The sequence below is a fragment of the Chlamydotis macqueenii genome, chromosome 2 (genome assembly GCF_036417535.1).
Source record: "Chlamydotis macqueenii isolate bChlMac1 chromosome 2, bChlMac1.mat, whole genome shotgun sequence".
NCBI classification, from domain to species: Eukaryota; Metazoa; Chordata; class Aves; order Otidiformes; family Otididae; genus Chlamydotis; species Chlamydotis macqueenii.
In genome coordinates, this window is record NC_141557.1 from 50,345,820 (window position 1) to 50,373,660 (window position 27,841).

Genomic DNA, 27,841 nt, shown 5'->3' on the forward strand with positions numbered 1-27,841 from the left:
TTCTTCCATGATAAGGGACACTGCTGTCTGGGACAGATTCTGTGCTGGCATAAGCCATCATCTTTCTTTGGAAATCGGTAGGGTACCAAGTGTAAACACAAGTAAAGACACCCCATCCCTTTGACAGGACAAGGTTTGTAGGAAGAGGCAATATCTTTCATTAGCTCAGTTGGTATGGTTGAAAAAAGTAGCAAACTTTAGGCAAGAGCCCCTCTTCAAGCCCACAAGACGACAAATTGCTGTGACAAATTGCCCCATCAAGTTAACAGAAGCAGCTCTCATATAAAGAAGAAAGGAACCAGCTAAAGCAATCACATCAAAAATAAATTTTGAAACTGCACGGTGGTAGGAAGAGAGGAAGGGCTTTTCCCACAACTTTGCAAGCCCCACAGGAAAGTGGAGAAGACTTGCCAGCTCTGTGCTTGGGGCCAATGAGGTCCCTTCTAGACCCTTGCTTGTCCTGGGGAGTTGAGGATGGAGAGAGGACAGTGGGGGCAGGCTGAGGAGCACTGTCTGGCTGCCTTGGGGGCTATCAGAGACTGCTGGATGGGGGCAGGTGGTGTGGGCACAACCCACTGCCAGCCAGGCTGGGACGGCAGCAGTGGGGCTGATGGGAGCGGGTAGGCTTTCTCCAGGGAAAACAAAACTGAGTCCCTGGCCTGGCCTTAGGGATAATTTTAGTGCAGAAGGTGAAATCCAACCCTCTCCTTCAGCATGATACAGGCTGTAAGGCAGAGCTGGCAACACAGCTGATGCTGCTTCAGGAACGTCAGAGCTGGGCAAGTGTGGGAAAAACCCCGGTGGGGAGTGGGGCGAGCCCAGCAGGCTTTCCTTTCCTCTCCGGTGCTTTTGCTCACGAGTCCCCTTTGCCTGGCGTCAACAAAGCCTGAGCTGAGCCCAATTAATGGTGACAGCTGCGTGCTGAGCGCATAAGCAACAATCACATGCACTGAGCGAGCACACAGGGGCGCAAAGGGTAAGCCCATACGTATAATACACACGCACAGTTGTATTGCGTGTTGTAAGGCAGAGGCTGGGAACCCTCCATGACATTTGTGCTACTGCAGCAATGCCTACAGGTCTCCACAGGCTCTGCTGGCTGGGGTGATGATGTTGACCCAGAGCTGTCACAGTCAGGAAGACAAGAGCAGGTAAAAAGCAGAATTATTGTTCCCACTTTTTCAGAGTGGGAAAGGAAAGAACCTGAGGTGGGTTCCCAAGGACAGAGTGGTGAGAACAGTAATTCTTCTGTCCTCTGATGGGCTCAGAGGCAGCAGGCAGCCCTCTTCCTGAAAGGCACATATATCCCTGTAGCTGAACAGGCAGGTCACTTTTCACCAGCCTGTAAAGTATCCACTGTTGGACTATTTGTCCTTACCTCAAGCAAAATATCATACTGTAACTATGTGCATCATTTCATTCAGCACGCAGTTTCAGGCTCTATATCAAACCAGCCGTATCAAACCACATGGACCTTTACCCTGGAGCTAAACCAGTATGTGCTCAAAGTAATGTTTGGAAATTTATCCCAGCAGCTTCATAATAGCACCTCATCATTCTTATCCTACACATCTGTCATTGTTTTCTGAGACTACTCATTGGATCATAAGCTTTTCTCCCTCTCTCCTTACAAAGCAGTAAATGCTCAGAAGTGTTTAGAGTCTTTCAAGCTTGCTTCATCTTTTCCTCTGCCAAAGGGCAGATGTGAAATCTGTATGTGCCCGAGTCCATGCCAAACACACAGCCTTCTGACAAGCAGCTGAGGGAGACCTTGGGATCTTTACAGTCATGGACCTGTGAGGACCCTTTTTGTGTGGGTGCTCTTTGGAAATCTTTATTTCTCATTGCTAGGGAGCAGGCAACTAGCTGATGATTTCCTGACGTGCCTTTCTGTCATGTGGGAATGTCCTGCAGCTTGCCTCCAGCACCGGTTTGTGGCTGAGGATGCAGGAAATGCAGGATGTGATGCAGGAGCTGCACCAAGACCTCTCATCAATTGGGATTTCAGGGCACCAGCAATTGCACCTGATCCAATGCTGCTCATGCTGTTGGTCACCTACGTGCAGTTCAACATATGTTCTTCACATCTGGTTATGGCTGGCACTGCCCTTGCACTTGAGGTAAGACTGCTGGCAAAATTAAAGAGGTCAGGTCCAGATCAGATCCATCAGGTATCTAGGCGCTGAACTCCTACTGAAGTAAATGCAAGTCAGAGTTGTAAACACCTTTTTGGAGGGACTCCAGTGACATTAGGAAGTAAAGCATGGTGGGAAAAGAGATGCAAGGTTGCAAGGAGTAAGTGTGAGCACTAGAATGAAATGAACCTCCTGGTGGAAAACTCACTAATTTCTTTAGAGAGTGTCCCAAAATAATAATATTGTATTGTTTAGAGATTTCTTGACTAAAATTTACTTTAACTATAGATTATTGTATTTCTTCCTACATTCCTCCTAAAAGTTGGCATGCCCTGGCAGAACTTTCATAGTGTACAGCATGGCTTGAGGCAGCAAAATCTGGCCCAAATGCTAGAGCTAAGAAAACTGTTAAAATAGGAATTGAACCAAATGTCCAGATCTCTTCCCCAAACTCAAACTAAACCTGTTTTGAGGTTCAGGAATGTTTGGTTAACTTTAAATAAAACAATGTTGTGTTTCTACACATCCTGCTTTCAGCGAAGCCTCCAAGCAGAAATACAAAAATATGGCAGTCAGATCTATGTTTGCACTACTTCTGGCCCAGCTTAAACCAGGAAGGACTGGAAATCTCACAAAAACAGCTTTGTTGCACAGGATATCCAGCTCCCAGGTTCTGTCACCCAGCAGAATACAAGGTAACTCATGTACGTACCAATTTATTATTAATTTTCCACCCAGATAGTTGTGTTAAGCAAATTCCCCAGCCTATCAGATATATGAAAGCCCTATTTTTACTTTACCATGGCAGCACACTATATGGCTACTTTAAAGTCCTTTTGTGCTCATTCTTATTGAGTCATTGGCGTAGTCACATGAAGACAAAATGTCTCTTGTGGTACATGACAACAAACCACAGCAAATTATAACAGAGATAACAAACCAGGCATATGTCATTTTGTGCTTCGTATTTAGTTCCTAGCTAATTTAAAACATCTTATAAAAAAATTTGTTGTTGACATCTCTTTGATCACTCTCTTTATTGAATTTGCAGAGCATAAATACGAAGACAACAGCATTGTTTTAGAGTTATATATTATTTATCCACATAAAACTGTCCTGCATGTCATGGCAACATTTTTAAAGCACTTCTGTGTACTAGACTTTTGCAATTCATATTTAAAGGAAAATTTAATGTTATTGCTAGAAGTGATATAACTGTCAGTAAAACATAATATAAACACCCTGATTACTCAGCTATCTGCTCTACCACAACAAAGGCATCCCAAATGATACAGTACCACAGCTTCAGGTTTGCTAGCCAGATTTATTACATTTTCCAGATTCTAACAAGACACAGATATTAAGAAATGCATGTTAATCATTGCTCTAATGAGAGCAATATGCAGTTAGAATTTAGGTTGTCACAATAAATACAGAAGGCGAGTACAGACTAAATGCACTCTAAATTCAGGGAAACCCAATCCTTCTTTCCACTAGCACATTTCAGTGAAATGGTCGTGTCTGAGAGAATTTTTTTAATGAACCACCTAAATTTTAGCAGGTATGCTTTCATTAGGCACAAGGCAAAGTAAAATACCATTCTGACCACAACCATGAAAGCAAAATGACCACTGTACCACTCGCTTACATACAAAAAACTATGAGCATAGAAAGCATCAAAAGCCTGCCCAGCATCTCTCCTCCAGAGATATCAAAGTTCCCAGTGTTGCACTGTTTTCAGCCAGACAACTACCCAACATGTGTAAGAGGACAAGAATCTGGCTTTAAAGATATTTGCAAATAATAAATAAAATGCATGCCTAGACTTACACAATAAGCCAATTTATTTCATTTGGTAAAAGCACAAACCCATCACCATTCCACATTTCTGAGGGCCTGAAGGTGCATGAAGATTTGGTTTGAATTTTCTAAAGCAAAATATGTGCACTTCCCATGACTGTTTTGGTTACTTATTTATTTCCCTTAAGGAAACTTTCACTTTGCCCACCAGAAAAGGATGTGGAGATGGTAAGGTTTGAAATGCTGGCTGAACAGCAAATCCAGCAAGCATCAATGGAGTGGGTGCAAAAGAAAGCAAGATTGTAGTTTCTGCTTAGATTGCAGTGCCTTGCAGTCACACCAGATAGAAGACATTTAAAAAATCTCCCTCTCCCTCTGATTCCTCCTCCCACCTCCCCACACCCGTCACAGAGGTCTGTCTTTCATGATGTCTAGATTGCCAGGCACTGCAAAAAATGCTGATTTAGCCTTTACTAATCATGCAATAAAACCAGCTTTTTTTTTCACTTCTACTTGGTGTTTTCATACTGAGTAAGGAAAGACTTTTGAAAATAGTTACAAAATATTAAAGCTGTTTAGAGTGCAGTACCTCTTAATCTCTTTGCATAGGTTAAAACTAGTATTGCCTTGAAAAGTGGGTGCTGAAGTAAAGTATGACTGAAAAATGTCTCATCGCACCCTATTGGAACACTTAAAAGTGTAGCAAATGCAAGTAAACTTTGGCTAATTTCTGGGGGGATGTCACTTTCCCTCCTTCCTTTCCTTTCACATAATTCTCTCAAGAAAACAGAAAAGGATTCTTTGCGCATCAGGTAGCATTACATGAATAAAGTGACTCCAGTGTCATTTCAGAAGGTAAAAAATAAGCTCAAATATTAGACAACCAGCTTCCTGAAGGGCAGAAAGAAGAAAAAAAGCACAAAGAAAAACAAAACCAAGAGAATGAGTTTCCATACTTTTGATGGGCATTGTTTAAAACAAGGTATTTTTCGGTTAGGGATGAGGTCTTACCCAGGACATATTTCCCCTTTCCTCAAGCCCCCAGAAGTAAGAACAACAACAAAATCTAGCTTTTTTTCTCCATGTTGCCATTATTACAGTCTGCTTATGCTTTGTCTTCTTGAAAAAATAAATAATGGAACCTTTGCAAAAGGAAAATCAGCCACAGCTTAAATAAATAGTATCTATAAATATTATCTTAGTGGTAACTATATAATACTGTAAGTGCATCACTGAACAGATTAATGTGATGAAAGAGATCTTTTGTGTCACATATATTACTCAGTTAAATGTTTATGTTCTCTTTCAAGTGAAAACTTACAATTCCCAAAGGAGCAACAATAAGCTTAAAAAATCAGGTTAGACGTCAGCAACTGACTATTAATAACCATCCTCTCGGCTAATATTTGTTTGCCTGGGGCAGCCAGTGTCCATAATCAGCATTCGTCTTTCATCTTCCTCGGCTGGGCCGTCTGGCAGGTGCTGGGTGGGGTAAACACCGAGGGGTCGGCAATGCCCAGTTTTATATCAAAAAAGCGAGTGGAGGTTGTCACGCTGTAGTTCTTCGTGTAGGTTTCCTGTACTGGGTAACAGTCTTTGACTGTGTAAACACCGACCCAGGATTCCACTGTAACCAAGCAGAAATGTGATGACTTTAGACGACAAGCATGAATGAACGTGTCATGATGACATCAGACTTTCCTCAAGCAAAGTCTATAGGCTGGAACTGCCCATAGTTCTGTCCATATGCATGGCAACACCAAGGAAGGTCACAAAACTGGTGTAATTTGGGCACAGCAATGATCTTAAACCTGAACATGTGGTGTCATGCACATTTCATATCGTGATACCATCATGGCATTGGTATGTCACCTTCCTAGTGTACCTCCACTGAAAGACTGTCACTTCTGATTAGTTCCAAACACAACCTTTGACACTCTAAAACACTTAGTCCCCCCAAATACGTGGGACATCCAATCCTTCCCATGCACAGGAAGTTCTGCACTCACCTACGCAAGGAAGCATTTGTCCTCTGCTGTGCCAGTGACCACTCTGCACCAGAACTGACAGCCACAGCATCTTGCTTCCACAGGTTTTGGTCCTCTATAATCCTACACTGATGATAATCACCACATCTTTAACCCAAGTAAACATGACCTTGCTTCATCTTTTTCCATCTTACTGTCTCAAGTACAGAGTGTTTGTCTTGTTTGAAGAGGAACATTCCCAAATACAACTCCAGTGCCTCCATCTCTTCTTTTAAATTGTTCCTTTTGTTTACCACCATCAATTCACATGATGATTATCATGATAACTTTTTTAATTCCTATTTCTCTCAAACATTTCTACCGGTTCATTAATTATTTCAAGATGACATTCAATGCTGATCTCCTCCACATATGTGATGTAGCAAGTCTGTTCCTTTTTTTAACTTCAGTTTAATTCCACTATTCCACACTATCTCAGAGGTGTTCTCTTGCTCTCTTCCCCCCCTCATCCTCTGCCATCACCTTCACATTTACCAGTAACCTATTTCTGCAGTCAGTACCATCGAGGTGGTTTCCTTTGAATACCCTTAATTTTTAAAACCTTGCTTTAAAAATCTCTTTTATTTATCCCATGCCTCTCTTCTGTGATCTTTCTTTACCCCTTCCATCATACACCACTTCATCTAGTTGGTTCATGTATTTCAGATCTCTTGATAGTAGAAACTCATGAGGTTAAAATACAAAATTGCCTACTATGATCATAAAACAGTTCCTCTGAGTGATGCTTGTCTGAATTTTCTCCAGTCCCAAGGAAGCTTATTTTCTCTCAGTCAACAGCTATCAAACATACCTCCTTTCTGTCCTTTCAGTATGACCTCAGTGAGTTTGGTTTTGAGTATCCAGAAATAGAGAATTCTTTTCCTCAACAGGTCTTTTATCAGAGCTTTGAATTAAAAAATAAGGTAAAATATAATGCTACCGGGGTAGCCTGTATCTGTACTGAAACAATTTCATAATTGTAACAGAAACATAATTTCTAGAATTCAAGCCAATATTAGCTGAAAGGCGGATGGGTAGATAACTTTAAGATATTATTTTTCTGAATACAGAAAAGCACTGGAGATACAAAATACTACAGGACAAAAATCACACATCATTAACTGAAGGTATCTGGATATTAAGTTCCACAAAAGTTCCAAAAATACTGGATCTGAAAAACAAAATTCTTGGAGTAAGTGATAACTTGCCTCTTGCAAAATACTAGAGGATGCATCGACCTAGTTACGGAGGTCTAATGATCTTATCCTTCATTTTCTACTGCATTATTTCTACTTTTATTCAAGAAGGAAATATCTTCCCCTGGTTAAATGTTCAGGTTCATAACCAGCCTATATATGAGGTGTCTATAGCCATAAGTATTGCATTAGCTGAATAGAGCCATAAATTTAATGGGGGTTTTACAAGTACTTTGATAGTTGCCTGGGTCATTAGTAAACCACAGACAAATTTGAAGCCAATGTGCTAATAAGTTGCTATGCATCCAAAACCTAACATACTGTACCTTGGAAAATTCAGCCTATTTTCTTTTACGATGCAGGTGTTCAGCTGCCAAGCGCAGAACTAAGCCTCGGGAGCTGATGTTTCCTGCTAGTATAGCGGATAACAAACTTAGGTGCATGTTAAAAATATCCATTGCTGGAGAATCATGTCTTGGATGTATTCTGTGATCATATTTTACAGTAGTGTGTAGACACACACTGACACCTGTTCTGTTTCTATTATGCACGCTCTAATTTGAGTGTGCCCCTAATTATATTACCAATTCTCTCAATAAATTTTGGAAACAGGCCGCTGGTTTCAGCCATAAAATGATGCTGTTCCATACCAAAATCTGTATGATAAGAACCAAAATACAATCAAGTCCCTTGGACATATTTGATCCTGCTGAGATATGAAACATTTTCTTAATAAAATGCACGGATAATAAAATGATATGCTGTGCACAGGGTGTATTTACTATTTCTTCCAGTAAACTTTCTAGAAATATGGAAAGCTGGGGTGAAACATTAATAATTTTATTTTTCCCTGGGTAGCAGAGACAATGATTATTATTAAGATGAAACAAAAGCCTGCACATACACTTCCTGGCTGGTTTTCTGTCAGACCATTCCTGTACCATAATTTCATCTCCAGGTCCCCCGATGTAATACTGATCTTCATAAGTTGAATTGGCAGGAATATCATATGGATCCCACGGCTCTGTCAGAGGAATCTTCGAGCAAAGCTTTGTAACTTGTTCAATCTGAAACATCACTGCATCTTTGTAGAGTAATATATACTCAAAGAATCTGAAACATTAAAAAAACCAGTTAATATAGTATATATATATAGTTTTTTTTTTCTATACTAAGCAAGGAGCATTGCTGATAAGTAAGCTTGCCTTTGACTTCTCAGTATAAGACCATTTTCACTTGCATTAAACTTTGCCAAACTTTGGGAAAGGCTAACCAGTTGGGCTGAAATTTCCCATGCTGAAAGTTTGTCTCAGCCGACTCTTTCCAAAATAAATAAATCAGGCTAAACTGGTTCAGCCATTTCTGAGAACAACAGAACAAATTTTCTGAGAACAACTGAGAGAAAAAAAAACCATATTATTATTCCTAGTTTTGTTTTGTTTTTTAATAACTGTTTCATATAAAAGCTCCACTGCCTCCATGCTTTGGAGAAAGGACTTGAAATTTGGAAGGGGAAAAGTTTTTAATAAAAGATGCCTAACTTTGGCTAAGATATAAGCCTTTGAAAAAATCTGCTTGCTTAGGCTGGATAGATTCAATTCACCATGAATGTGGTAGAGCCTTTGCCTGTGCTGGTTAGATGTGGTATCTGGCATCCTCAGAGATGCTCCTCCATGGCAACCCATGTAGCTTAGTGGGACATGCCAGTGAAGGGGGAAGTACACGGACCCAAGTGAAGAACTGAGAGGCTCTTTCTCCTAATGGCAAATTTTCCCTCTGGAAGCCAGCAGACTCAAGAATTAGTGAAAGGAGAAAGCAGAGGAGCAAAACAGTAAGGCAGAAATAAGGAGAGGTATGGAGATCAATGACCTTGAGAGGCCAGAAGGTGAGGTCAACAAAACAGAGAATTAATAAGGATTTAAAAACAATCTTCTATAGAGTATGAAGTGATCAAGCCCTGCTCTGAGATGATAAACCTCTTCATGGACATTTTAATCTGGTTACTAGATATAGTAGTTGGGTCTACCACAAACACTGTGACTTTTCTTCCATACCTATAAAAAGGAGGCGGTATGATCCTTACCTTATAACGGGGGACAGAAACAGAGAAAAACTGAAGTCAAAATTATCAGAAGTATCAGCTGATGTTGAATACACAACCAGAAACACCAGAAACCTAACTTCTCCAAGGTACTTAGCATTGATGAGTTGTTCAAAGCACAGCTCAAAGCATCCTCATGCGTGCTCTGCACCTTTTGCAAAGGAGAGACAGGAGTCATTCTCTAAACCCCCCAAACTGTGCACTCATTATTAGAGGCTTCTTGTGAATATCTCAGCTCAAGTATTTGGCTACAGTCTACTGTTATGCAGTGATTCTAGAGAAAAGGGAGGGATAGTATTAGTTCCCTTGAGCAGCTTCATCTTGCCTATCTGTGGTGGTATCTCTTTCCATCTGTGATTCCTTAATTCATTCATGATCCTGCTTCCATTTCTTGCAAAAAAAAAAAAATAAATCGCTTGAGTGTCCTTTGGACAGTGGCATCTTCCATTTCACAAACCTGATGCTAGCCCCTAACAGTGTTCATCCTGTGCTGTCAGCATGATGGGAAGCTGGTGAAAAACAGTTCATAATCCACGTAATTGAAGAGATGATGCACAAAAGCAAGAGGGGACCTTCTCTGTGGTACTTCCCAGCTCCTGCATGTTTAGAATCACAGAATTATAGAATGGTTTGGGTTGGAAGGGACCTTTAAAGGTCATCTAGTCCAACCCCCCTGCAAGGAGCAGGGACATCTTCAACTGGATCAGGTTTCTCTTTGCAGTCTTCACATTCTTTGGGGAAGGATGTAAAGTTTACATAAAATAGGGCTGACAACAAAACAATTTACAGTTTTAATCATTGCACTATACAATTACATCAGACAGGAATCGCTTCACCCACCCCTGACACCAAGGCATTTAAAGGTTGCGCTATGAGAAGTATCTAAGTCTGGTTAAATGCATCTGAGCAACATTCCCATCGCTTCTTGAGAGGATCTGTTATTCAGCATGTGTGGAAACACAGGCAGGCTAAATGGCACTAGTGAAACGGAATGGTGACAAAGAACATAAAAGGGGATGAGGAGGCTGACACAAGGCAAGTTGGGGCGTACCTCTCATGCACGACCTTGCACAACACGGGAGGTAGCTTCTCCCGCTTTCCGTGAGGGAGTCGGTCACTGGGAACATCCTACACATTAACAAGACTCACAAAGAGAGGCTGACAAGCTGCAAGACTATATATTAGCTTCCCCATGGTAAATCATTCTCCTGCCCATATCTTAAAACATTCTTGCTTCTGTGATGACTCGTACTAACCCAAATTCTCTTGCTGTTTTCTTAGTCAAAGCCAATGTCTCCACAGTTGTGATATGCTACTGAAGAATTCAGTATACATAAACTAGTTCCTTACATAAACTCAAGCCTGTGACCATGTAAGGACATCCGTAACTTTTATATCACATCCAGTCCAGAGAACGTATTTGCAAGAACACTAAAATACACTTATTTATGTGTTTGCAACCAGAATCTAATGACTCAACTACCGTTCAGCTGGCTGCCCAGCAGCTCCCATAAAAGTGGGATGGGGAACACCTTAGAAATAAGTCTATTGACATGTTTGAGATACCTGCATGTTAACACAGTCATTTTGTGAAACAACAAAAGAGCAATATACTAGTGAAGCATTACAAACTACTGTGAATAAAATTTAAAGAATTATATTTCTTTTTTATTTTAAATCCTTACTTAAAACTTATTTTGCACAGAAATCTTATTCGCATTTTATCTACAATTTTTTTTTCACATTTTCTACTTTCTTATTCTTTCTTTTATAAATTATTTAATGGAATAAATATCTTTTGTTCTAAATTTTGTAACCTATGAATTTATGTCGTTGCGTAAGGGACATGTGCCACCTTTACTCAAGCAAAACAGTAGTTCAAACTTCAACCTGATAAATGCATGTATTTAACTTCCAGCACATGGATAGCCACTGTGACTTCAACAGATGGCCTGAATACTTGCAGAAGGACGGCAACAACCCAAAAAAGCCTACTTTCTTGACTTTGCAATCTTCCATGAAGACAGCAAGATGTGCATTATGAAACAACAATGAAAAGAAGAATTAGAAAAATCCAAACAAATCAAACTCATCACCAAGTATCTCTCTAGCACCCATTCTGCAGAGCAAGAGTCTCCACAACTTGTATTTTTGGTTCTGGGAGAGACAGAGTGAACATGTGTGGAACAGACACCAGTCATACGATTCGATGCACTGCCGGGATGAACTCAGCAGCTACCGTGGCTCACACACAAGATGAGAACCGCAGAGAGCATGGCTTGACTCAGTGTGCATGGCAGCCCTGGGTAGGCAATGAACATGATTTACACTGGCATTATTCAACCCAGATGTACCTCACATCCAAGTTTTATAGAGAATTGTTCCTGTGTGTCCTGGAAATAGCAAGCACAGAAACCAAAGATTACACAGGATCTGAGTTTAACTGCATATGAAAGCTGAATGGTTGTCATTTCATAAAGAGAACTATTTACCAGCCAAAATTAATAACAAAATGTGCATGAATATAAAAATTACAATCTAGTATATTTTAAAACAAAATATTTTAAAATAATTTCCTCTTTTTTTTTTTTAACTGGCCAAGTCCTAAGTATACTGCCTCTATTTGTCTTAGGTGCCTGAGATTTCGTTGTGCTTGAGGGAAAGCACAGAGTCCTGAAAATAGGTCTTGGCAAAGAAATAGAAAAGGAAATTATTTTTAATTAGTTTGTTGTTTTTTTTTTTTTCAGAAAAAGTAACGTATTTGCAGCCTGTGCCCACCTCTAATATTATTCTTATAATAATTTCATTCCTTAAACTCTAACTTCAAGAAAGCCCCAACCTGTCCACTGGGCACCTTCAAATAGATTTGGAGAAGCTACTTGGACAAGTTACCCTATTTGCCTGACTGAGATTATTTCCTTTCCTTTCCTACCCTATTCCATCCTACCCTGTCCTATGCCTCACACCCTTTGTACACTATGCTCTTAATGGGACTCTCTCATGGTCCTTAATACTCCCTTTGTCTAAGCCTGAAGATGGATAAATTCCAGCATATAAAGAAACACGTTTTTTGCTCCTGTGCTTTAAAGAATTTCATAACACTGGACCATATCCTGTACAAATAATTCCATTGACTTTGCTGGAAATAATCATGTCAGACAGGTGGGATACATGCTGAGTTCAGTACTCTCTTCTCCTGACCTAAGGAAAGTATTTTTCTGAATAAGAGACCAACTGAATTTAATACAAGGGCAGCATACCATGCCCATACAATCATGAGGTGAAGCATTTGTGTTAAGAACATACTGCAAGGAGTGGGTGTGCATCCAAATACTGTCCTACCTCTGAGATTCCTCCTGAAATTTGGGGAGATAGTTAGAGGTGCCTCCCAGGAGACAGTCCAGATAACATAGAGACACACTCTTGGAAGCTCATAAATGACGAAACCAATAAACTTATGTAATGACTTATCTTTTGAATGGGTTATTGTTCTGCATGTTATTAATGCAATTCAGAACAATTAATTATTTTTTATTATTTTTCAGAAAAAAATAATTAGACTTGAGACCATGCTACCAGCTGTTTCAGGTATTCAGTCTGCACCAAGTCCTGCCGAAGAGTGCCCTATGCTGAGGTTCTTCCCAGCTGTCAGTCCTGAAGTGTGCTAGCCTGCCCATTATCTAAAACATCCATGTGACTCATAGGGTTTACTTCTGCACTTCCGAAGGCTTCCTCATGAGTGTCACAGAATCATAGAATGGTTTGGGTAGGAAACGACCTTTAAAGGCCATCTAGTCCAACCCCCCTGCAAGTAGCAGGGACATCTCCAACTAGATCAGGTTGCTCAGAGCCCCCTCCAACCTGGCCTTGAATGTTTCCAGGGATGGGGCATCTACCACCTCTGTGGGCAACCTGTTCCAGTGTTCCACCACCTTCATTATAAAAAAAAAAAAAAATCCCTTATAAAAAACCTAGAAGGAAGGAGCTGCTGCCTTCATAGTGACTCAGAGGAGCAGAGGTGCTGGCAGTAGCATGCCAAGACCTGTGTGATGTATCAAAGCACATCAGACAAGGTCATTTGCTAGAGTGAAGCAAAATAATGGTCTGAGGCTCAGACTGGGTAAAAGAAACTCCTTGTGTGCCAGATCTGGCTCTGCATCATTTCACTCTGTGGCTTTGGACAAGTAACTCACAGTACCGGAGCCTTAAAATGCCATTCCTGTTATTTGTTTTTTGATTGCTGTAGCACTGAAGAGACACTAATCAGGGATCAAGAACGAGTTGTGCGAGGCATTGTATTAAAAAAAAACAAACCCACCATTCCTGCCCCAAAAAACAATGGAACAATGGTTCTTGTAAAACAGGCTTTCCTTTCCTGCAAAGACATATGGGCTTTCACACACCCAGGGCTTTAACCTCTTGATTCGGTTTTCCCAGCTGCAGCTATGTTATCCGTAAAACTTAGCCAAGACTTACACTACCTCGCAATTATTAGAAAGCAATTGAAAAATGAAAACAAAATTTTATGTATGATTTGTATCAGAAATGCTGTATTACCCAGTAGAGAACAGTATTTGATATTTAAGATACTAAATTGAGGTCACTGCAATTATTCCAAAGCTAACTTTGCTTTCTCTTTTGAGATTAACCAAAAGCTTGAAGCATCTGTCTGTCTTTGTGATATTACTTAATTCTTTGCCGGTTCTGTTTGTAAAAAGGCATTTTTAAACACTGTGCAAGAAGTCAGAAACACTTGTAACTAGAAGAAATTTCTCTAAAAATATCCTAAATAAATTCTCTTTTCTAGCGTGCACGGACGGGTACATCCAAATATGTAACTCTTGAGTTATCTTGTATCCTCTTGATAACATACCCCACAAAATTTTCATAACAAACCCACTATTTTTTTACACATTTCTTACTGAAGAAAGAGGTACTGGGAGAATGAGAATCCTTACTAGAAGGATGACTCCAAAACCTCATCTTCTCAGCTCTTCAGATTGAAGACATTTTCAAGGGAGCAAAGCTGCTGAGCAGACACGCAGACGGCTGATAAACACTCATCAGGTCAAGAACATTCATCTGCTTTTGGAAAGCTCTGGTGAGCTCATTTCAAAACTGAGAAGCATTCGTTTTTCAGTATATTTCTGGGAACTCCTTTCCTCTTTCCCATGAAGTTTTCGGTAATTTCAGACTTGTGTTTTTCTTCTGGTATATCAGACCTCAACAACAACAGTAATTTACCATATTTGATCTCACATGTTTGGCAGTGATGCTGGACTATGGTATATTGTAAAAATACAGTATTGTGCAAATACATGTGACAGAAAATGTAATCTGATATTGTGTAAAAGCAGTATTTTTTTAATCTGATTTAAATCACTCACAGATTGTAAAGTTGTTTTTTTTTAATTTTCAAGGCAACCAAACTCCCTGTATCAGGTATCTAATTATGAAGGTATATGAGGAACTCTCACAGCACTACCAGTTTCCAAAGCAGAGAGAATTATGCAGTTTAAGTCCTGTTAATTACGAAGTTCATGTAGAAAGAAAACCTTAAAATAGGAATCAAAAGCTGGAAAGTCAAAGCTACACCAGCTAAAGAATGACATATTTTTGTGACTTTCAAAACTCGATAAAAATGATGCAACATCTTATTCTTTTAATTGTCTTCCCATAAATTAGATTAGCTACTTTGGCAAATATTAAGGGCAATTAAATTATTCAACAAGAACACTGTTTCCCTTGCTGTCCCTTTTTGACTCTCTGATACTCTATAATAATCAGTCTGATCCACCAAGTTGCACCCCTGAGAACAATGCATTCTAATTGAAGCTGAAATTCAGGAAAACAATAAAGCATTGTGTTTACAGGAGCTGTGTTTTGCAAGGGGCTAAAACATGCACTGACCTTAACAGAAAGCATTTGTGTGTTTCCCTAAGTAACGGTATATTTGTAAATTGGAGCCCTAAGTAGACAACGGCACAGCTCGAAAGGAAAGGAATGGAAAATGTAGCCAGAATACCATAATGCTTTCTGATGAATTAATGGAATAATCTCCTAGGGAATACAGTATATATCAGGAGAGCCACATGATATCAAAATACATTTGAGGTCAGAGATTATTTTCCTGTTCTGGGTTTGAAAAAAAGTCTTGTGCCACGGAGTCTTGCTGCTCTGAGTAGGTTAATAATAATAAAGGTTACTGGAAAATCCCCTACTGGGCTTAGAGGAGACCAAAAAGAACGAGGAAGGCCAGGGTTTGCCTCTCAATATATAGTAAAGACCTTAGGAAGGATGGAAGAATAAGGAGGGAAATGACAGAAGTACATTATCACTTACTTACTACATTTCTCATCCTCTTTGTGTTATATACAGAAGGGAAGTAAATAACTCAACTGAAAGATTGGATGCCCAAAACTGAGATGTGGAAATGCTCTTCTGAGTGTGCAATTAGATCAAGGCACTCTATGAGCTTGGAAAAATGTAAGAAAAAGGAAACAGAAATTTAACATATATAGAGAGACAGAAAAATAATGATTACAATCATTGAGAGTATCTCCAGAAATAAAAAACCAAACCAAAACAAAACAAAACAAAAGGCATACTTGTGTTGCTGTTTTTAATTTTACCTCCAATTGCCAGATTGCTGGAGGTTTAACCTCTTTCTCTGAATCAGCTCAGAGACAGGATATTAAATTGGATCTCAGCTCTGCCCCAATATGATAATATCTGTTTTATACATCAGAAAGGCATAGCAGAATGAGGTCCCTAATCACAAATAACTAAACTTAAACAATCTCCCTTTTCCAGGCACTTACTTTGAAATAAAATAATAATAAAAAATAAACTCAATTTTTTTCAGCTAGGACTGGGCACTGCAGCTTCTTACATATCTTAACTTCTGTGTATAAACAGAGAAGGATCTTCAGATAGCATGAACAGGGACTACATGAAATTCAGGACAGTTACATTGCTCTTCATTGAGACTGTAAAACCCACCCCGCATATATTTGGCCAGTTAGTTGCTTTTCAGTATGCATTCCTATATAAAAAAGTAATCCCAAAGAAGTCTGAGGAACAGATTGCCCTTTGGAACAGATGGGGAGTAAGTCCCTGTTCTGATAGAGCAAACTCTTCTTTAATGGTGGAATATTCCCTGGAAAAAATTTGTGAGGATATGCGCTTGTACCAGATTACTGCCCTAAGATGTAATGATTTCCACCTTCCATCTGCAATGATTTCCTTCAGAGGGATGATTCAGGTCTTTCAGATATCTGTCCAATATAAAAAATAAAAAAACACTAGGTCTGTTTTCCAGGGAGTCTGTAAGTCAGGCCAGCTAGAATAATCAGACAACATACTTTGAAAGCTAAGTACACTTTAACTTTCTAATGTCTTTATCCAAAGATTTGAGTATAGCTTATTTTTAAAGAAACTTTGTCACTGGAAACAAACGCAACTTGAAGTCCTGGAACTGCACTTCATTATTGTCCCTCCTCACCTCCAGTGTAAAAATAACTTCTTCATTTCATCTCAAAGTCTTTGTGCAGGTCTTATTCTTCTTCCTTCAGCAGCTATCAATCAAAAGTAATATTGTTTGCTGAGTGCATAAATTAGTGACTAGATTCAAATATAAAGAGTTGGTGAGTTTAAAGTCCAGGTGGACTTGACTGGAAGTGTGTAAAATAAAAAAAATATGGGAAAGAAGGGAATGTCTGTGTGCGAGAAAACATATCATTAGGAACAAATGTTAATTGCTCTATGGCTATAAAGCAAACGGCATTTTGAACACATCTCCATTGAGATGCGGTACAGTACACAGTGAGGACTTAGAAAGGCAAGTTTACAGCTCTGGGTCAATTAGGGAGGTCATTTAGTCTGCTCTGCTTAGCCCTGATGAGGTCAGAGTGGTAATGCTTTTCCTGGTTTTGAATGCCACCCTTAACAGAACAGATAAACAGGCTGGATATAGTCCAGAGGACAGCAAAAACATGTGATGTTTAAGAAATGGGACCTATGAAGAAACTGGGCATGTTTAGTCTACAAAAGGAAGACTGAGGTAGGACACATAATAAGCTGTCCAGTATATAAAAAGCTAAAGAAAGAATACCAATTGTTCTCCATGTTACCTGAAGGTAGCACTGGAAGAAAGCAGCATCACTTTCATCAAGGAGGGTTTAAATGAGATCCTCTGAAAACGTCTGTATGTGTAAGTGCTGCAGGCTTCCATGGCATCTTCCTAAGCTCCAGCTTTTACAAGAATTGGTAAGAAAACCAAGGATCAGAGACATCCCAAATACAGCTTTGCTTCTCTGGGATGGAGGAACAGGATATATGGCAGCTGAGACACCCTCCCAGCCTTACAAGCAGGTGATTATTGATGGCTGCTCATCTCTCCTGCTAACAGACAAGCTTCATCAACTTGTCCTGACATTATCAGTTCTATGACCCGGATCCTTAACACTGCTACCTGCCCAAAGGGGCTGAAGAACCTTCAGAGATCACTTTCTGTGACCTCTCAAAAGCATCAGTGGCAACTGTGCATTCTCTCTGAGGAGCCTCGGCAGAGGGCTGAGCCTCCACCTTATTTCACATGGGGAGCCTGGGGATTTGAGGGATGGTGCCATCTCCTGCACACTGATGACCCTCAGCACTGTTTGCTTTTACAGTTAACCCTAATTACGGCATCACACTGTTTTCAGTGCCTGAATGAGTTAAAAGACAAATACTGTCTAAAATCAGGTCTGGGGAGATAGGATTGAAATGATACATGCTCAGCATTCAATGGGAATAATTAAGAGGCTGAAAGTTCTGTTTAAATTCCTCTTCACAAAACTGGGGGTTTTTGGTCCTTTACTGAGTTATTGTGCTTTTTGTTACCACAACTGCCCAGTAAACCACACCTTCTCTGCCTTTTGTGGGGGACTTTCAGCAGTCACCACACATATATTGCTTGCAGGAATCCTCCGAAAGCAAGATCCATGATGCATCACAAGAAACTGGCAGACCTCAGGATGTTCTTAAAAATCAACTGGACTGCAAATACATAAATAAGTAACAGATGAATATGAATTTCAAAACCTTTCTCTTCAAATGATTGAGCACTTGCTTTAGGGTACACATCAGTGTACTAGATGCAGAACTACTTCATAGGTTATCTGTTAGTCCATCACAGAAACAACAGTTGCTGAAGACATAGCAATCAGCTAAAGTAAGCATAGTTAAGAATACATTTCTATTTTTAAGAACGTTTATAGCCATTTTAATTGTATTAAAAACCTGACACATTTATTTTTCATTCAAGGACAGTTCTAAGAAGCAGCAGCAAGGAGGGCAAGACCTGTAAATAATATTGGTATAAATATACTGCACTGGCACAGCTGAAAGTTTTCCATTACTCAGGAAAAGGTCACTAGACCTATTGAACATGTTTAGACTACCCATGCTGCTTAAAACACGACAGAAATAGCTTTACCATTTAGCATCTGACACAAATACAAACTGAAGTCTTTCGCAAACAGGTATGCCTACCTAATTTTGGGGTGTTTTCCTGACACAAAGCCCAGTGTCATACATATGCTGCCAGGGAGTCAGTTTTCTTTGAGCTTTTCTTAATGAATATGAATTCAGAGCTTTTCTACATGCCAAAATTATTTTACTTTATAATTCCCAAGACTATAACAAATATGAAAATAACTCTTGTTTTTAAAGTACAAGTGATTATAATTATTTGAAATTTACATAGTGCTTCATATTTGCATATTGTAGTTTTCTGCTGTTTCTAATCATGTTATTTTATACATTTAACAGGCAAGTTTTTTAAAACTGACCAGCGATTTTGAACAGCTTCCTATTTTGGATGTTCAACATGAAGATATTTGAAAACAGCAAATTTTCCAAGGGATAGTATTCAGTATTTTCTAAAATTCAATGTGTCAGTGTAACCACTGCAAAATTGAGGTGCCCAATGTTACTAGAGACTTTTTTTTTCTATTCAAAGATTGCCTAAGAAACTCCTGAATTCTCTCCCCAGAGAAGTGTATCAGCAGAAATCACATTTCTGCCCATCAGATTTTCCCTCCCATATCTCATGTTTCCCCTGGCTGTCGAGACAATTGTTCTTTCCACATCCTAACAGCAGGTCCTCATGTAACTGCTGCTGTTTACAATTTCCATCTACCGGCTATGTAATTAGAGATAAATCTGGCTGTATAACTCCTTCTCCAAAATTATACATTAACCTGACCCAAAGCCCTGTGAAAGCAGCCAGAAAAGTTTCACTGATTTTTACAGCTGTTAGATCAGGTGTTTATTAGCTGTTTCATTGAGAAGAAAAGAGAAGCTGAAAAAATGTTTAAAACCTAACACTATCAACTTATCTCAAATGGGCAATCTGAGGAGATGCTGGAAGACAAATATAATATCTTTTATGCGCTGTCAACTCCCCAAAATGTATTTCCACGAGTTTAAGCTGACTTTGAATATTCTGGCTTTCATAATATTTCTTATTCTTTATAGTGTTCTGGACTTTGGTTTTAGGCAAAGTAATTAATATCTTTATATCTTTAACTACAAACTACTAAATTATTTGAAATATCTTTTTTGTCATAAAAACCTCTCTTTGAGGCCTTTTTAATGTAGTCATTTGCTACAGTTAACTTCACAAAATTCCTACAACTCTGAGAATATGGAAACTCAGAAGAATGAATTCACTTACGGGAAATCTTTGCAGTATTTTCATTTATCCTTTTGTTTTCTGGTTTGCTCTATCTCTTGGGGTACTTGCTCTCCCAGGTTCTCTGCCTTGCCTTAACTCTGCAGTTGGAATAGGAAAGTGATTTCTGAGGGAGGGGGCTGCTAAGGAGCAAAAATCGTAGAGGAAACTCACTCTGACCAAGATGGTGATTTGGTTGCTGCTCACTCTTCTTACAAAAAGCATCCAAGTGGAGGTATGCCCAAAACCTTGAGGAAGCCCTAAGAGGAGACCTGTGTGATACACCACTTTTCTCACCCTGGAAACCCTCCCTGTCCCTAAAACTTTACAGGGCAGCAAGCAAAGGCTATTTTATATCACTCTGGTTATGGCAATATTTCCATTCTTCCAGAGGAAGGAAATCCAGAGAACCAAACTGTGCTTCAGACATGTGCTAGACTTCCAAAATGCAGTAAGAGAGGAGATCCCATTTGACCCACCATGGATCCCTTTACCAGGCTCCAACTAAGCAGTTGTGGTACCTACATTTGGCAGTGCCTCAAACAGCAACTCGCACCCCTGTGCCAGCCTGTACATCACTTTGACCTGGCTTGACTATATTAGCACAACGGATGTGCCAGACTGGGTACCCTGAACCTATCTGAATTACACCCAGTTCTGCCTCCGTCTCCGATGGCCAACTGCTTTCTACTTCAGAAGATCAGATTACACTAAGGATTTAGGAACTTCAAATAACCTGCCTATGAGGTACGTATGTTGTGAGATCACCTTCTCTTAAAGGCAATGTAACTACCCCAAAATTAAGATAAATAGGTCAATAAAAAAAAAAGAATGCATATAAATGTATTTGGAATAAATATCTACATGCTCACATTTGGTTTTGGAGACAGATAGCCCAGAAGACCAGTTAAAAGAATAGCAAGACTTTAATCTTCTGCTACGTTGAGGCAGGCAGATGGTCCCTTCCATTTTCACTCTTCAATAACAAGGGGATAAACAAAATGCAAGGGGTGTCTCTCCACTCTCATATCTTTCTCTCCTTTTACTCCCCCTAATTCTTTTTCCTCCCTATAAAAAAGTACAGGAGACGACACACCTTTGCACTTTATCAAGCACTTTATCCAAATTTGTCCCTTTCATTCTCTTCTGGGACAGGGAGGGTAACAAACTAGTCTGAATTTACAAACCCATGTGTTTTTGTGCACAGGTATTTAAAGTGACACAAGGAGGTGCCCCAGTCCCCAGATGCCACCAGAGATAAGGAAAAAGAAATGGGTTTCTTCTACAGAAGATGTAGGCCAACAAACCTGGATCTAATTAAATAGTGATACATTAATTTGGGAACTAATTGTAGTAAGAATTCCTCATCCTGTATGGAACTCTGCTTTCCAAATAATAAACATCCTCTGAGAATTACGATAACTACATAGCATGAGTAAACTTTCCAGTGCTGGCTGCCTAAAAGTATGGCAGAATCATAAGTTTCCTGGCAAGAAAAGCATCTGAATATGATAAAAGCACAGTTGCAAATGGTATTAGAAGATATCGAAAGAATGAAAAATGAGATCTTTCTTTGCTGCGTTCACTGCACCAACTCTGTGCCCTGTATGAGTTTAACTGCCTTTAGTGCTGCCATGCACAAAACTGCCTTTGGAAAACTTCGGGGAAAATCTGGCCATCCTTCCTCAGAAACATTAATTTCTGAAACAGCAGGCATCCATACAAACAGCAGGTTCCCATGAAGACAGACTACTTAAGGAGACATTCAGGAGCTAAACACTATACAGGTCTCATACCAGCTTTCCTCTGTAGGCTTTCACCAAAATAAATGTCAAATGCCAAGCATACCACATTTTTAGGAACCCTCTTATCTACTGAGCCATGTGATTTTCAGATGCAGCATCATCCTCATGGTGAATTCCCACGAAGAACTGCCAGGAGGACAGCAGGTAAGTCCTACTAAGTGTGGAAGTACCAGAACTGACAGAGAAACAGATGGACAACATCAGAGACAGAAACCTCGGTGGAAAGTCTTGCAAGTGGTTGTCTCCATTGCTATCTTACACCATTTTTTTTTCTCTGCAGCGGGTCCCAAGCTCAGAATAAGAACGGAGCAGAACAAAGGCAGAGTTTTTTGTTCTTTATCCTGCTGGCAAGTAGTACCATTATGTGGAGGTGGCTTGGGGGGCTTTTTTTATCATTCCATTAAAGCCTTAAGAAAAAGTAAGTTGATTCTTAAAAAAAAAAAAAAGAAGATCTATTAGAAAATGGTTTGGTTTCAATAGATGACCTGAGAAATTAGTTACAGATGTTATAAAACTTTTCCTGCTTTACTGCTAATGCCAGCAGTTGACTGTGTGTTTTGAACATACACTCAAAAAAAATGAAATAATATTTGGCTATAGCTATAAAGGAGCAGATTCTGAAGAGCATGTTACTGCACAAGAAGGCAATCAACAAGGGTCAGTAAAACCATTTTTGGAATGAATTACTTGTGAACTATTCAACTGACCAAAAGGTAAATATGCAGAGCGTTATTACAATGTTATTTTTTAAATGGAGTCAAGAAACAAGGTTCATCATAACTAACCTTAATATGGGATGTTGCAATACATGTGGTAATTTTGGTCTTCTGCATTGTTTTGCTATCAGTCACAGTATCACTGTCTCAGGATAAATAATACATGTAGAAAATAAGATATCCAGTACGTATGCAATATTCCCTTCCATTTGACAAGGGCAAATGAGTTTAATGAACTTACAGATAAGCCACTTCATGGATATTTCATATTAAAAGACAATTTCAACGGCAATGAAGAGATTACTTTTGTTTATAATTTAGGGAGGAGCTACAGCAAAACAGTTTCAGTCTTCTAAATCCGAAAGAAGACAGCAATCGAGATTTTTACTGCTCTTCCAGAATTCTAGAAACCTTATGTGCTTTTGTACCTATCGTGCTTAGATGGCTCTTTCGGGACATTTAGGTTGAATCAGACAGTTATGCAGTTCTACATGTATTTCTAGTAAGTTTTGAAACATGTTTTTTCTTCACAAAAAATGCAGACAGAGCTCCAGATTTAGAATAATTTGATTTCAGCGATATCTGATAATCCAAAACTTCTTAACTGCCAAAATCTTACAGGTTTTCTTTGTCAGAAAAGAAATTAATAATGTCTCAAGATCACTCAACCCTGTGTTGTTCTATATGCAAGAGAAATAAGCTATACGCATGCAGCGTGGCATCCATACACATTACTGGTGACTTTTCTGTTACTCTTCCAATATGGCAGTGCATATCGCTGACTCTCATCCACAGAGGTGACTGACTGGGGTAATTTCCAACCTAAGCACCCAGTCACTTCTAATCCTCTGACATGGACACACGGGCAGCAACACAGGGGGATCCAAGTGCCGGACAATTATTCAAGCAACAAGGAGCTATTCAGTGGTGAAAGGCAGAAGGCTGGATGGAAGTTCCCTCCGGGCTGGATTTGGACAAAATACAGTCTGGATGATGCCAGAATGAAAGGATAAATTTCATAAGGAATGAATGGGATAAAATAGGCTTTCATAGAATGAATAACTAATTTGCTCCTGAGACATAGGAAATCTTAGTAGCCAAAGACTGAAAAATTGTAGTAACTACAGTGCGAGCACTGTACGAGAAGAAAGTGCCTGCCAAATTCATGTTCCAATGCCAGAAATTCTGAAAATCATGAAAATCCGAAAACAGAATCTGAAAAAGCAAAAATATGGTCATTGCTGAGTTATGGTAAAGCCCTACTGACTGTAAGAATGTTACTAATAAAATTCTCAGAGCAAAAGCAAGAATTGCAAAAATTACTCTTACCTTATTCACTTTTTGTGGTACAAGGGAAGCATCTTTTAATAATCAAGTGGGATATAAAGCCAAATGTGTGTACATAACCTTCAAAAGATTGAGTAAATTGATTCTCAAATAAATGTTTGTCACGGACCTATATTTATAAAAGATAAAAAAAAAAGGTACAAGCTCAGATGAAAACAAGTGATTCTTTCTTTATTTATTACTACCACTTGTCATAAATCAGATTTTGGACAAGGACAGTTATGCTGCTGTTGGAAATCCCTAATATACTCCTAAGTATGAAAGTATAAAAGGTACCAACTTGGGAAATTAATACATTGCTGAAAACAAGGACTGTCTCACACGTTGAGCCTTCTGTACTTTCACGCATGGGAACAAACTTTTGGCAGAAAATCCTGACCTTGACCTGTGACTCTCAGGTATCAGAGAGTGACCATAACACAGGAAAAAAGCCATCCTCCAGAGCCTCGGGAGGACACACGGTTTCCCTGTGGAATCTAAGATCTCTTGTCAACATGCATGCATCTCCCCCAGGGCCATAAAAGTGAGGCAGTAAACAAAAACAGCTGAAAGAAACAGGTCTACTTGGCAGAGACGGAGAGGAGTTTGACTGGCCAGTCCTACCTCCAGGTTATGCAATGCCCTGCTGGGCATAATGCTCCTTATTCTAGGAGAGCCAAAATATTGCACAAGGTGGCCCTATTCCACCCAGACATCACCCTCTCCCCAGCACGCTAGACACTATAGTGTGCCTTGAAAACACTTTGGAGGAGAAAATAATTTCCCCTTTGAGTTAAGAAGAGCAACAGGTAAAAATACTTTTGAGTGAGAGAACTCTGTAAGTTGCACAGCATGCAATTCCTTGCAAATCTACAGGGAAAGACAAGCTGAAGGTCATCTGAAGATAGTGATGACGTTCACCAACATGAGGGTCAAGAGTTGGATTGCTGCTGCTGCAGCTACACAGATCCACAGCCCAAACATCAGTGGCCTGATGGTCCCAAGTCCGTTTCTCCAAAAAGCAGCCCTAGCACGACATTCATAGGAAAAAAACTCCTTCCTCCAGTCTTTGCACAGATCTGATGCCTAAAAACTCGGCTTGTGAAGAAAACCTTGTCCTATTTTCTACTATGTTCATCCCTGAATTGTCAACAGTCCAATTCTAAAATTGCATCGGTTTCTGATCTCACACATTTATTTACATGCCTCTTATTCCTACTCTTACCTCTTCCCAACACCAGGCCACTGTGGCAAGCATTCTTCTTTCCCAAAGCTCCTTTAAATTTAACCTTCTCTCATGGTATGTGACAGATAAGTGTATTTATGCTTTTTCTGAATAATTCAGTATTATTTGCTATGCCACTGCCCTTTCCTGGACTGAAACATCAAATCGTGTCAAGTTTAGCTATCAGCTTATAGCAAAATTCAGAGGATGGAAGTGTATTCGAGCTCTGCCTTTCAATTTTGCATCAGCTAATGAGCTGGCATGCAGATAAAGGCATAAATTAGTACCATTTCATTGATTTCCTTGTCTATGAAAATGTCACCCAGTTAAAAACCTGTCCCATGTAGTTAGTAAATGGACAAGCCTGTTGATATGCAAAACAAATCAGTTCTCTAGCTGCAGAAGAAAAAATTCAGAGCAGGATGACCTCTGATAGGAAAAAGCACAAGAGCAGCATTCTCTGAACTACAAAATAATAATGTTACACATCAATTCTCTTGTCATATGAACAAATCAATAGCAATACTAAACAATCAATAGTAAGAGCATAGAAATTAAGGTCACTAGTGAACAAATGGACTGCAAAATGAAATGCAAAGAATGTTAAAAAAAAAATCTTCTGTTATTATAATTAAAACATCCTGCTTCTTTCCCTCAACACTTCCTCTCCTGCAACTGGCAACTGCCTCCCAAAATTCATCCTTGGAAGTGCTGGCAGAGCCAGGATGTGGACCAGATTCAGAGACACAGGTTTTATCACCACATCTTCCAATTCCACTCAGATGACACAATATTGAAAGCTGTCCACCACAGTTATACTGTGCTGTCATCAATAAGGCTAGAGGCTGAATGATGGTTTCACTTTTGGCAGTGTAGACCAACCTCAGGAACTGAGGCTGAGTTTGAATTGGAAAGGGAGAAATGTGTATTTTTTGTATATACCTCCCACATATGTTACAAATGTGCATCTAACACAAAGCCCTGGGATGAGATCTGTGTGCCATAGGCAAAATTCTCATCGACTTCGCTAAGTTTGCAGCCCTGAGTTACAAAAGTAAGCAAAAAGTATGGGAAAAATAATTTTGCTTGTTAAGTCAAACTCTTCAGCTTTTCAGTGTGCTCTCAACTGCAACATAGGAAGTTGTTATATTCAAAACCCTTCTCTTTCTGGCATAGCAAGGAAAATACAGTTCAACTGCATATGGAAGATAAACAGTGGGACTGAAAAATTCAGTGTGTCCCCTGGTCTTATAGCTCTCTCCAAATTGCAGGATGCAACCTCCTAAATCCTGCTCCTGGGAACATGCCACAGCTGCTCTGACAATACTGGAGACTATTCCCTCAGCCTACAGCAAAGGGAGCCCCAGCACACACAACCACCACCGCTCACCCCAGGGACAGCTACAGCCACAACTGATGGATACAGATCATTGGGAAGAGACTGCGCCCTAAACCACTCTATCGCGTCACGCATTGTAGTTGCAATGAACCAAACTGGGATGGGAAAACATCAAGAGCCTCCAGGTAGGAAAGATTATAGAGTTATATTGCGTATCCTAACAGCACGAACGGACACACTTCTGGAGGCAGTTCAGCAAATGCTCTCTTGAATACCTAAAACTGTTTTAAACCACTGGCCCTTTTGCATTAAGGAGACCTGGATCCTTAATCTAAACAGATTACAGTTGAAGGACTAATGCATCAACAGGTAAAGTGCCCTTTGGATGCTTTTATCCCTTGGATTTCTCTAAAAGCAATGTAGAGTCAGGTTTTTTTCTCAGTGCAAGATCAGCCCTAAATAAGAAGATTATGGTTTATCCTTCAGAGAAGATACTTTTTCAGACAAATGGCACTTGGTCCTGTGAGAATAGGTGTGATGTTGCCAGTCGTGCCATCTGAATGGCAGTCAGTCAGGCCTCAAACTGAATGGAGCCCAAATTAAGATCATGAATATAAAGATTTCTTTCATCGTGTTTGTTTAGCTGTGCAGTCACGTCACCATTGACTGTCTGCGTGCTGTCTGTGAGCACAGAAGAAATTATGAACTTGAATCTCTCTCTCTATTCATCTCCACTCTAAGCCTCTACCAAAAAAAAATTTAAAAAATTAAAAGTCCCTGAATAAAAATGACAGTGATTTAGCTTGTTAAAACACTGGTCCTCTGGTCTGAGTTACAGAAATGTAAGCATACTGTATCTTCAAAGCAATCCTGGTTCTTCTTGTAAGTTTTTACTGTAATGTCCAATAGTAAAAAACAAGCCATAGTAAGTTTCAATGCAAATACACATTACCCTAAACAGTTCAAACAGACAAGGAAGATACAATAAGCGGGAAGATGTATTCCTCTAACTTTAAAGAGTTCAGATGGATAAAATGCTTAAGCCAATATCCACCACTATCCACAGCAATATGGTGCCAGTGGCTATAATTTCACAATGTTTTTTAGAAAAACAAAACTTCTTGACGAGAGTCTTTATTTTTTAAGAACACCTAGTCAGCAGTATTTATAACCAATGTGATAATAATGACCCCACTGAACACTGAACAGTGTTTTCTAAACACGCTGACCAGCACTGTGGCAAATTATCAAGGTGGTGTCCCTGGACACTGCTTATCTACATTTTCTTTCCAGTTTTAGAGGGTTTTGTGGATCCTGCTCTTTCAAACTTAAAGAGTTTCCTATGGGAGGAAAGTAAACATAGGAGGTTTGAGCACCTTCCTTTAGTTCTTGTTCTGAAAAGTGGCTTATATACACAGCAGCTTAGGAAGCATTTTAGATCCCAAGAACTCACA

At 39.5% G+C, this 27,841-nt stretch overlaps 1 protein-coding gene across 1 annotated transcript in view; it reads right to left on the reverse strand.

Annotated features, from left to right (window-relative positions):
* Positions 1-3,439: 3,439 nt before the first annotated feature.
* The window catches only part of EPDR1 (ependymin related 1), a 29,288-nt gene continuing 4,886 nt past the window's right edge, over positions 3,440-27,841 (reverse strand). Inside the window, exons 2-3 of the mRNA XM_086741657.1 lie at positions 8,063-8,271; positions 3,440-5,562 (exon numbers count right to left, since the gene is read on the reverse strand). Coding sequence (XP_086597783.1) covers positions 5,372-5,562; positions 8,063-8,271 — 400 coding nt within the window. The 3' untranslated portion in view covers positions 3,440-5,371. The remainder of the gene's footprint in view (positions 5,563-8,062; positions 8,272-27,841) is intronic.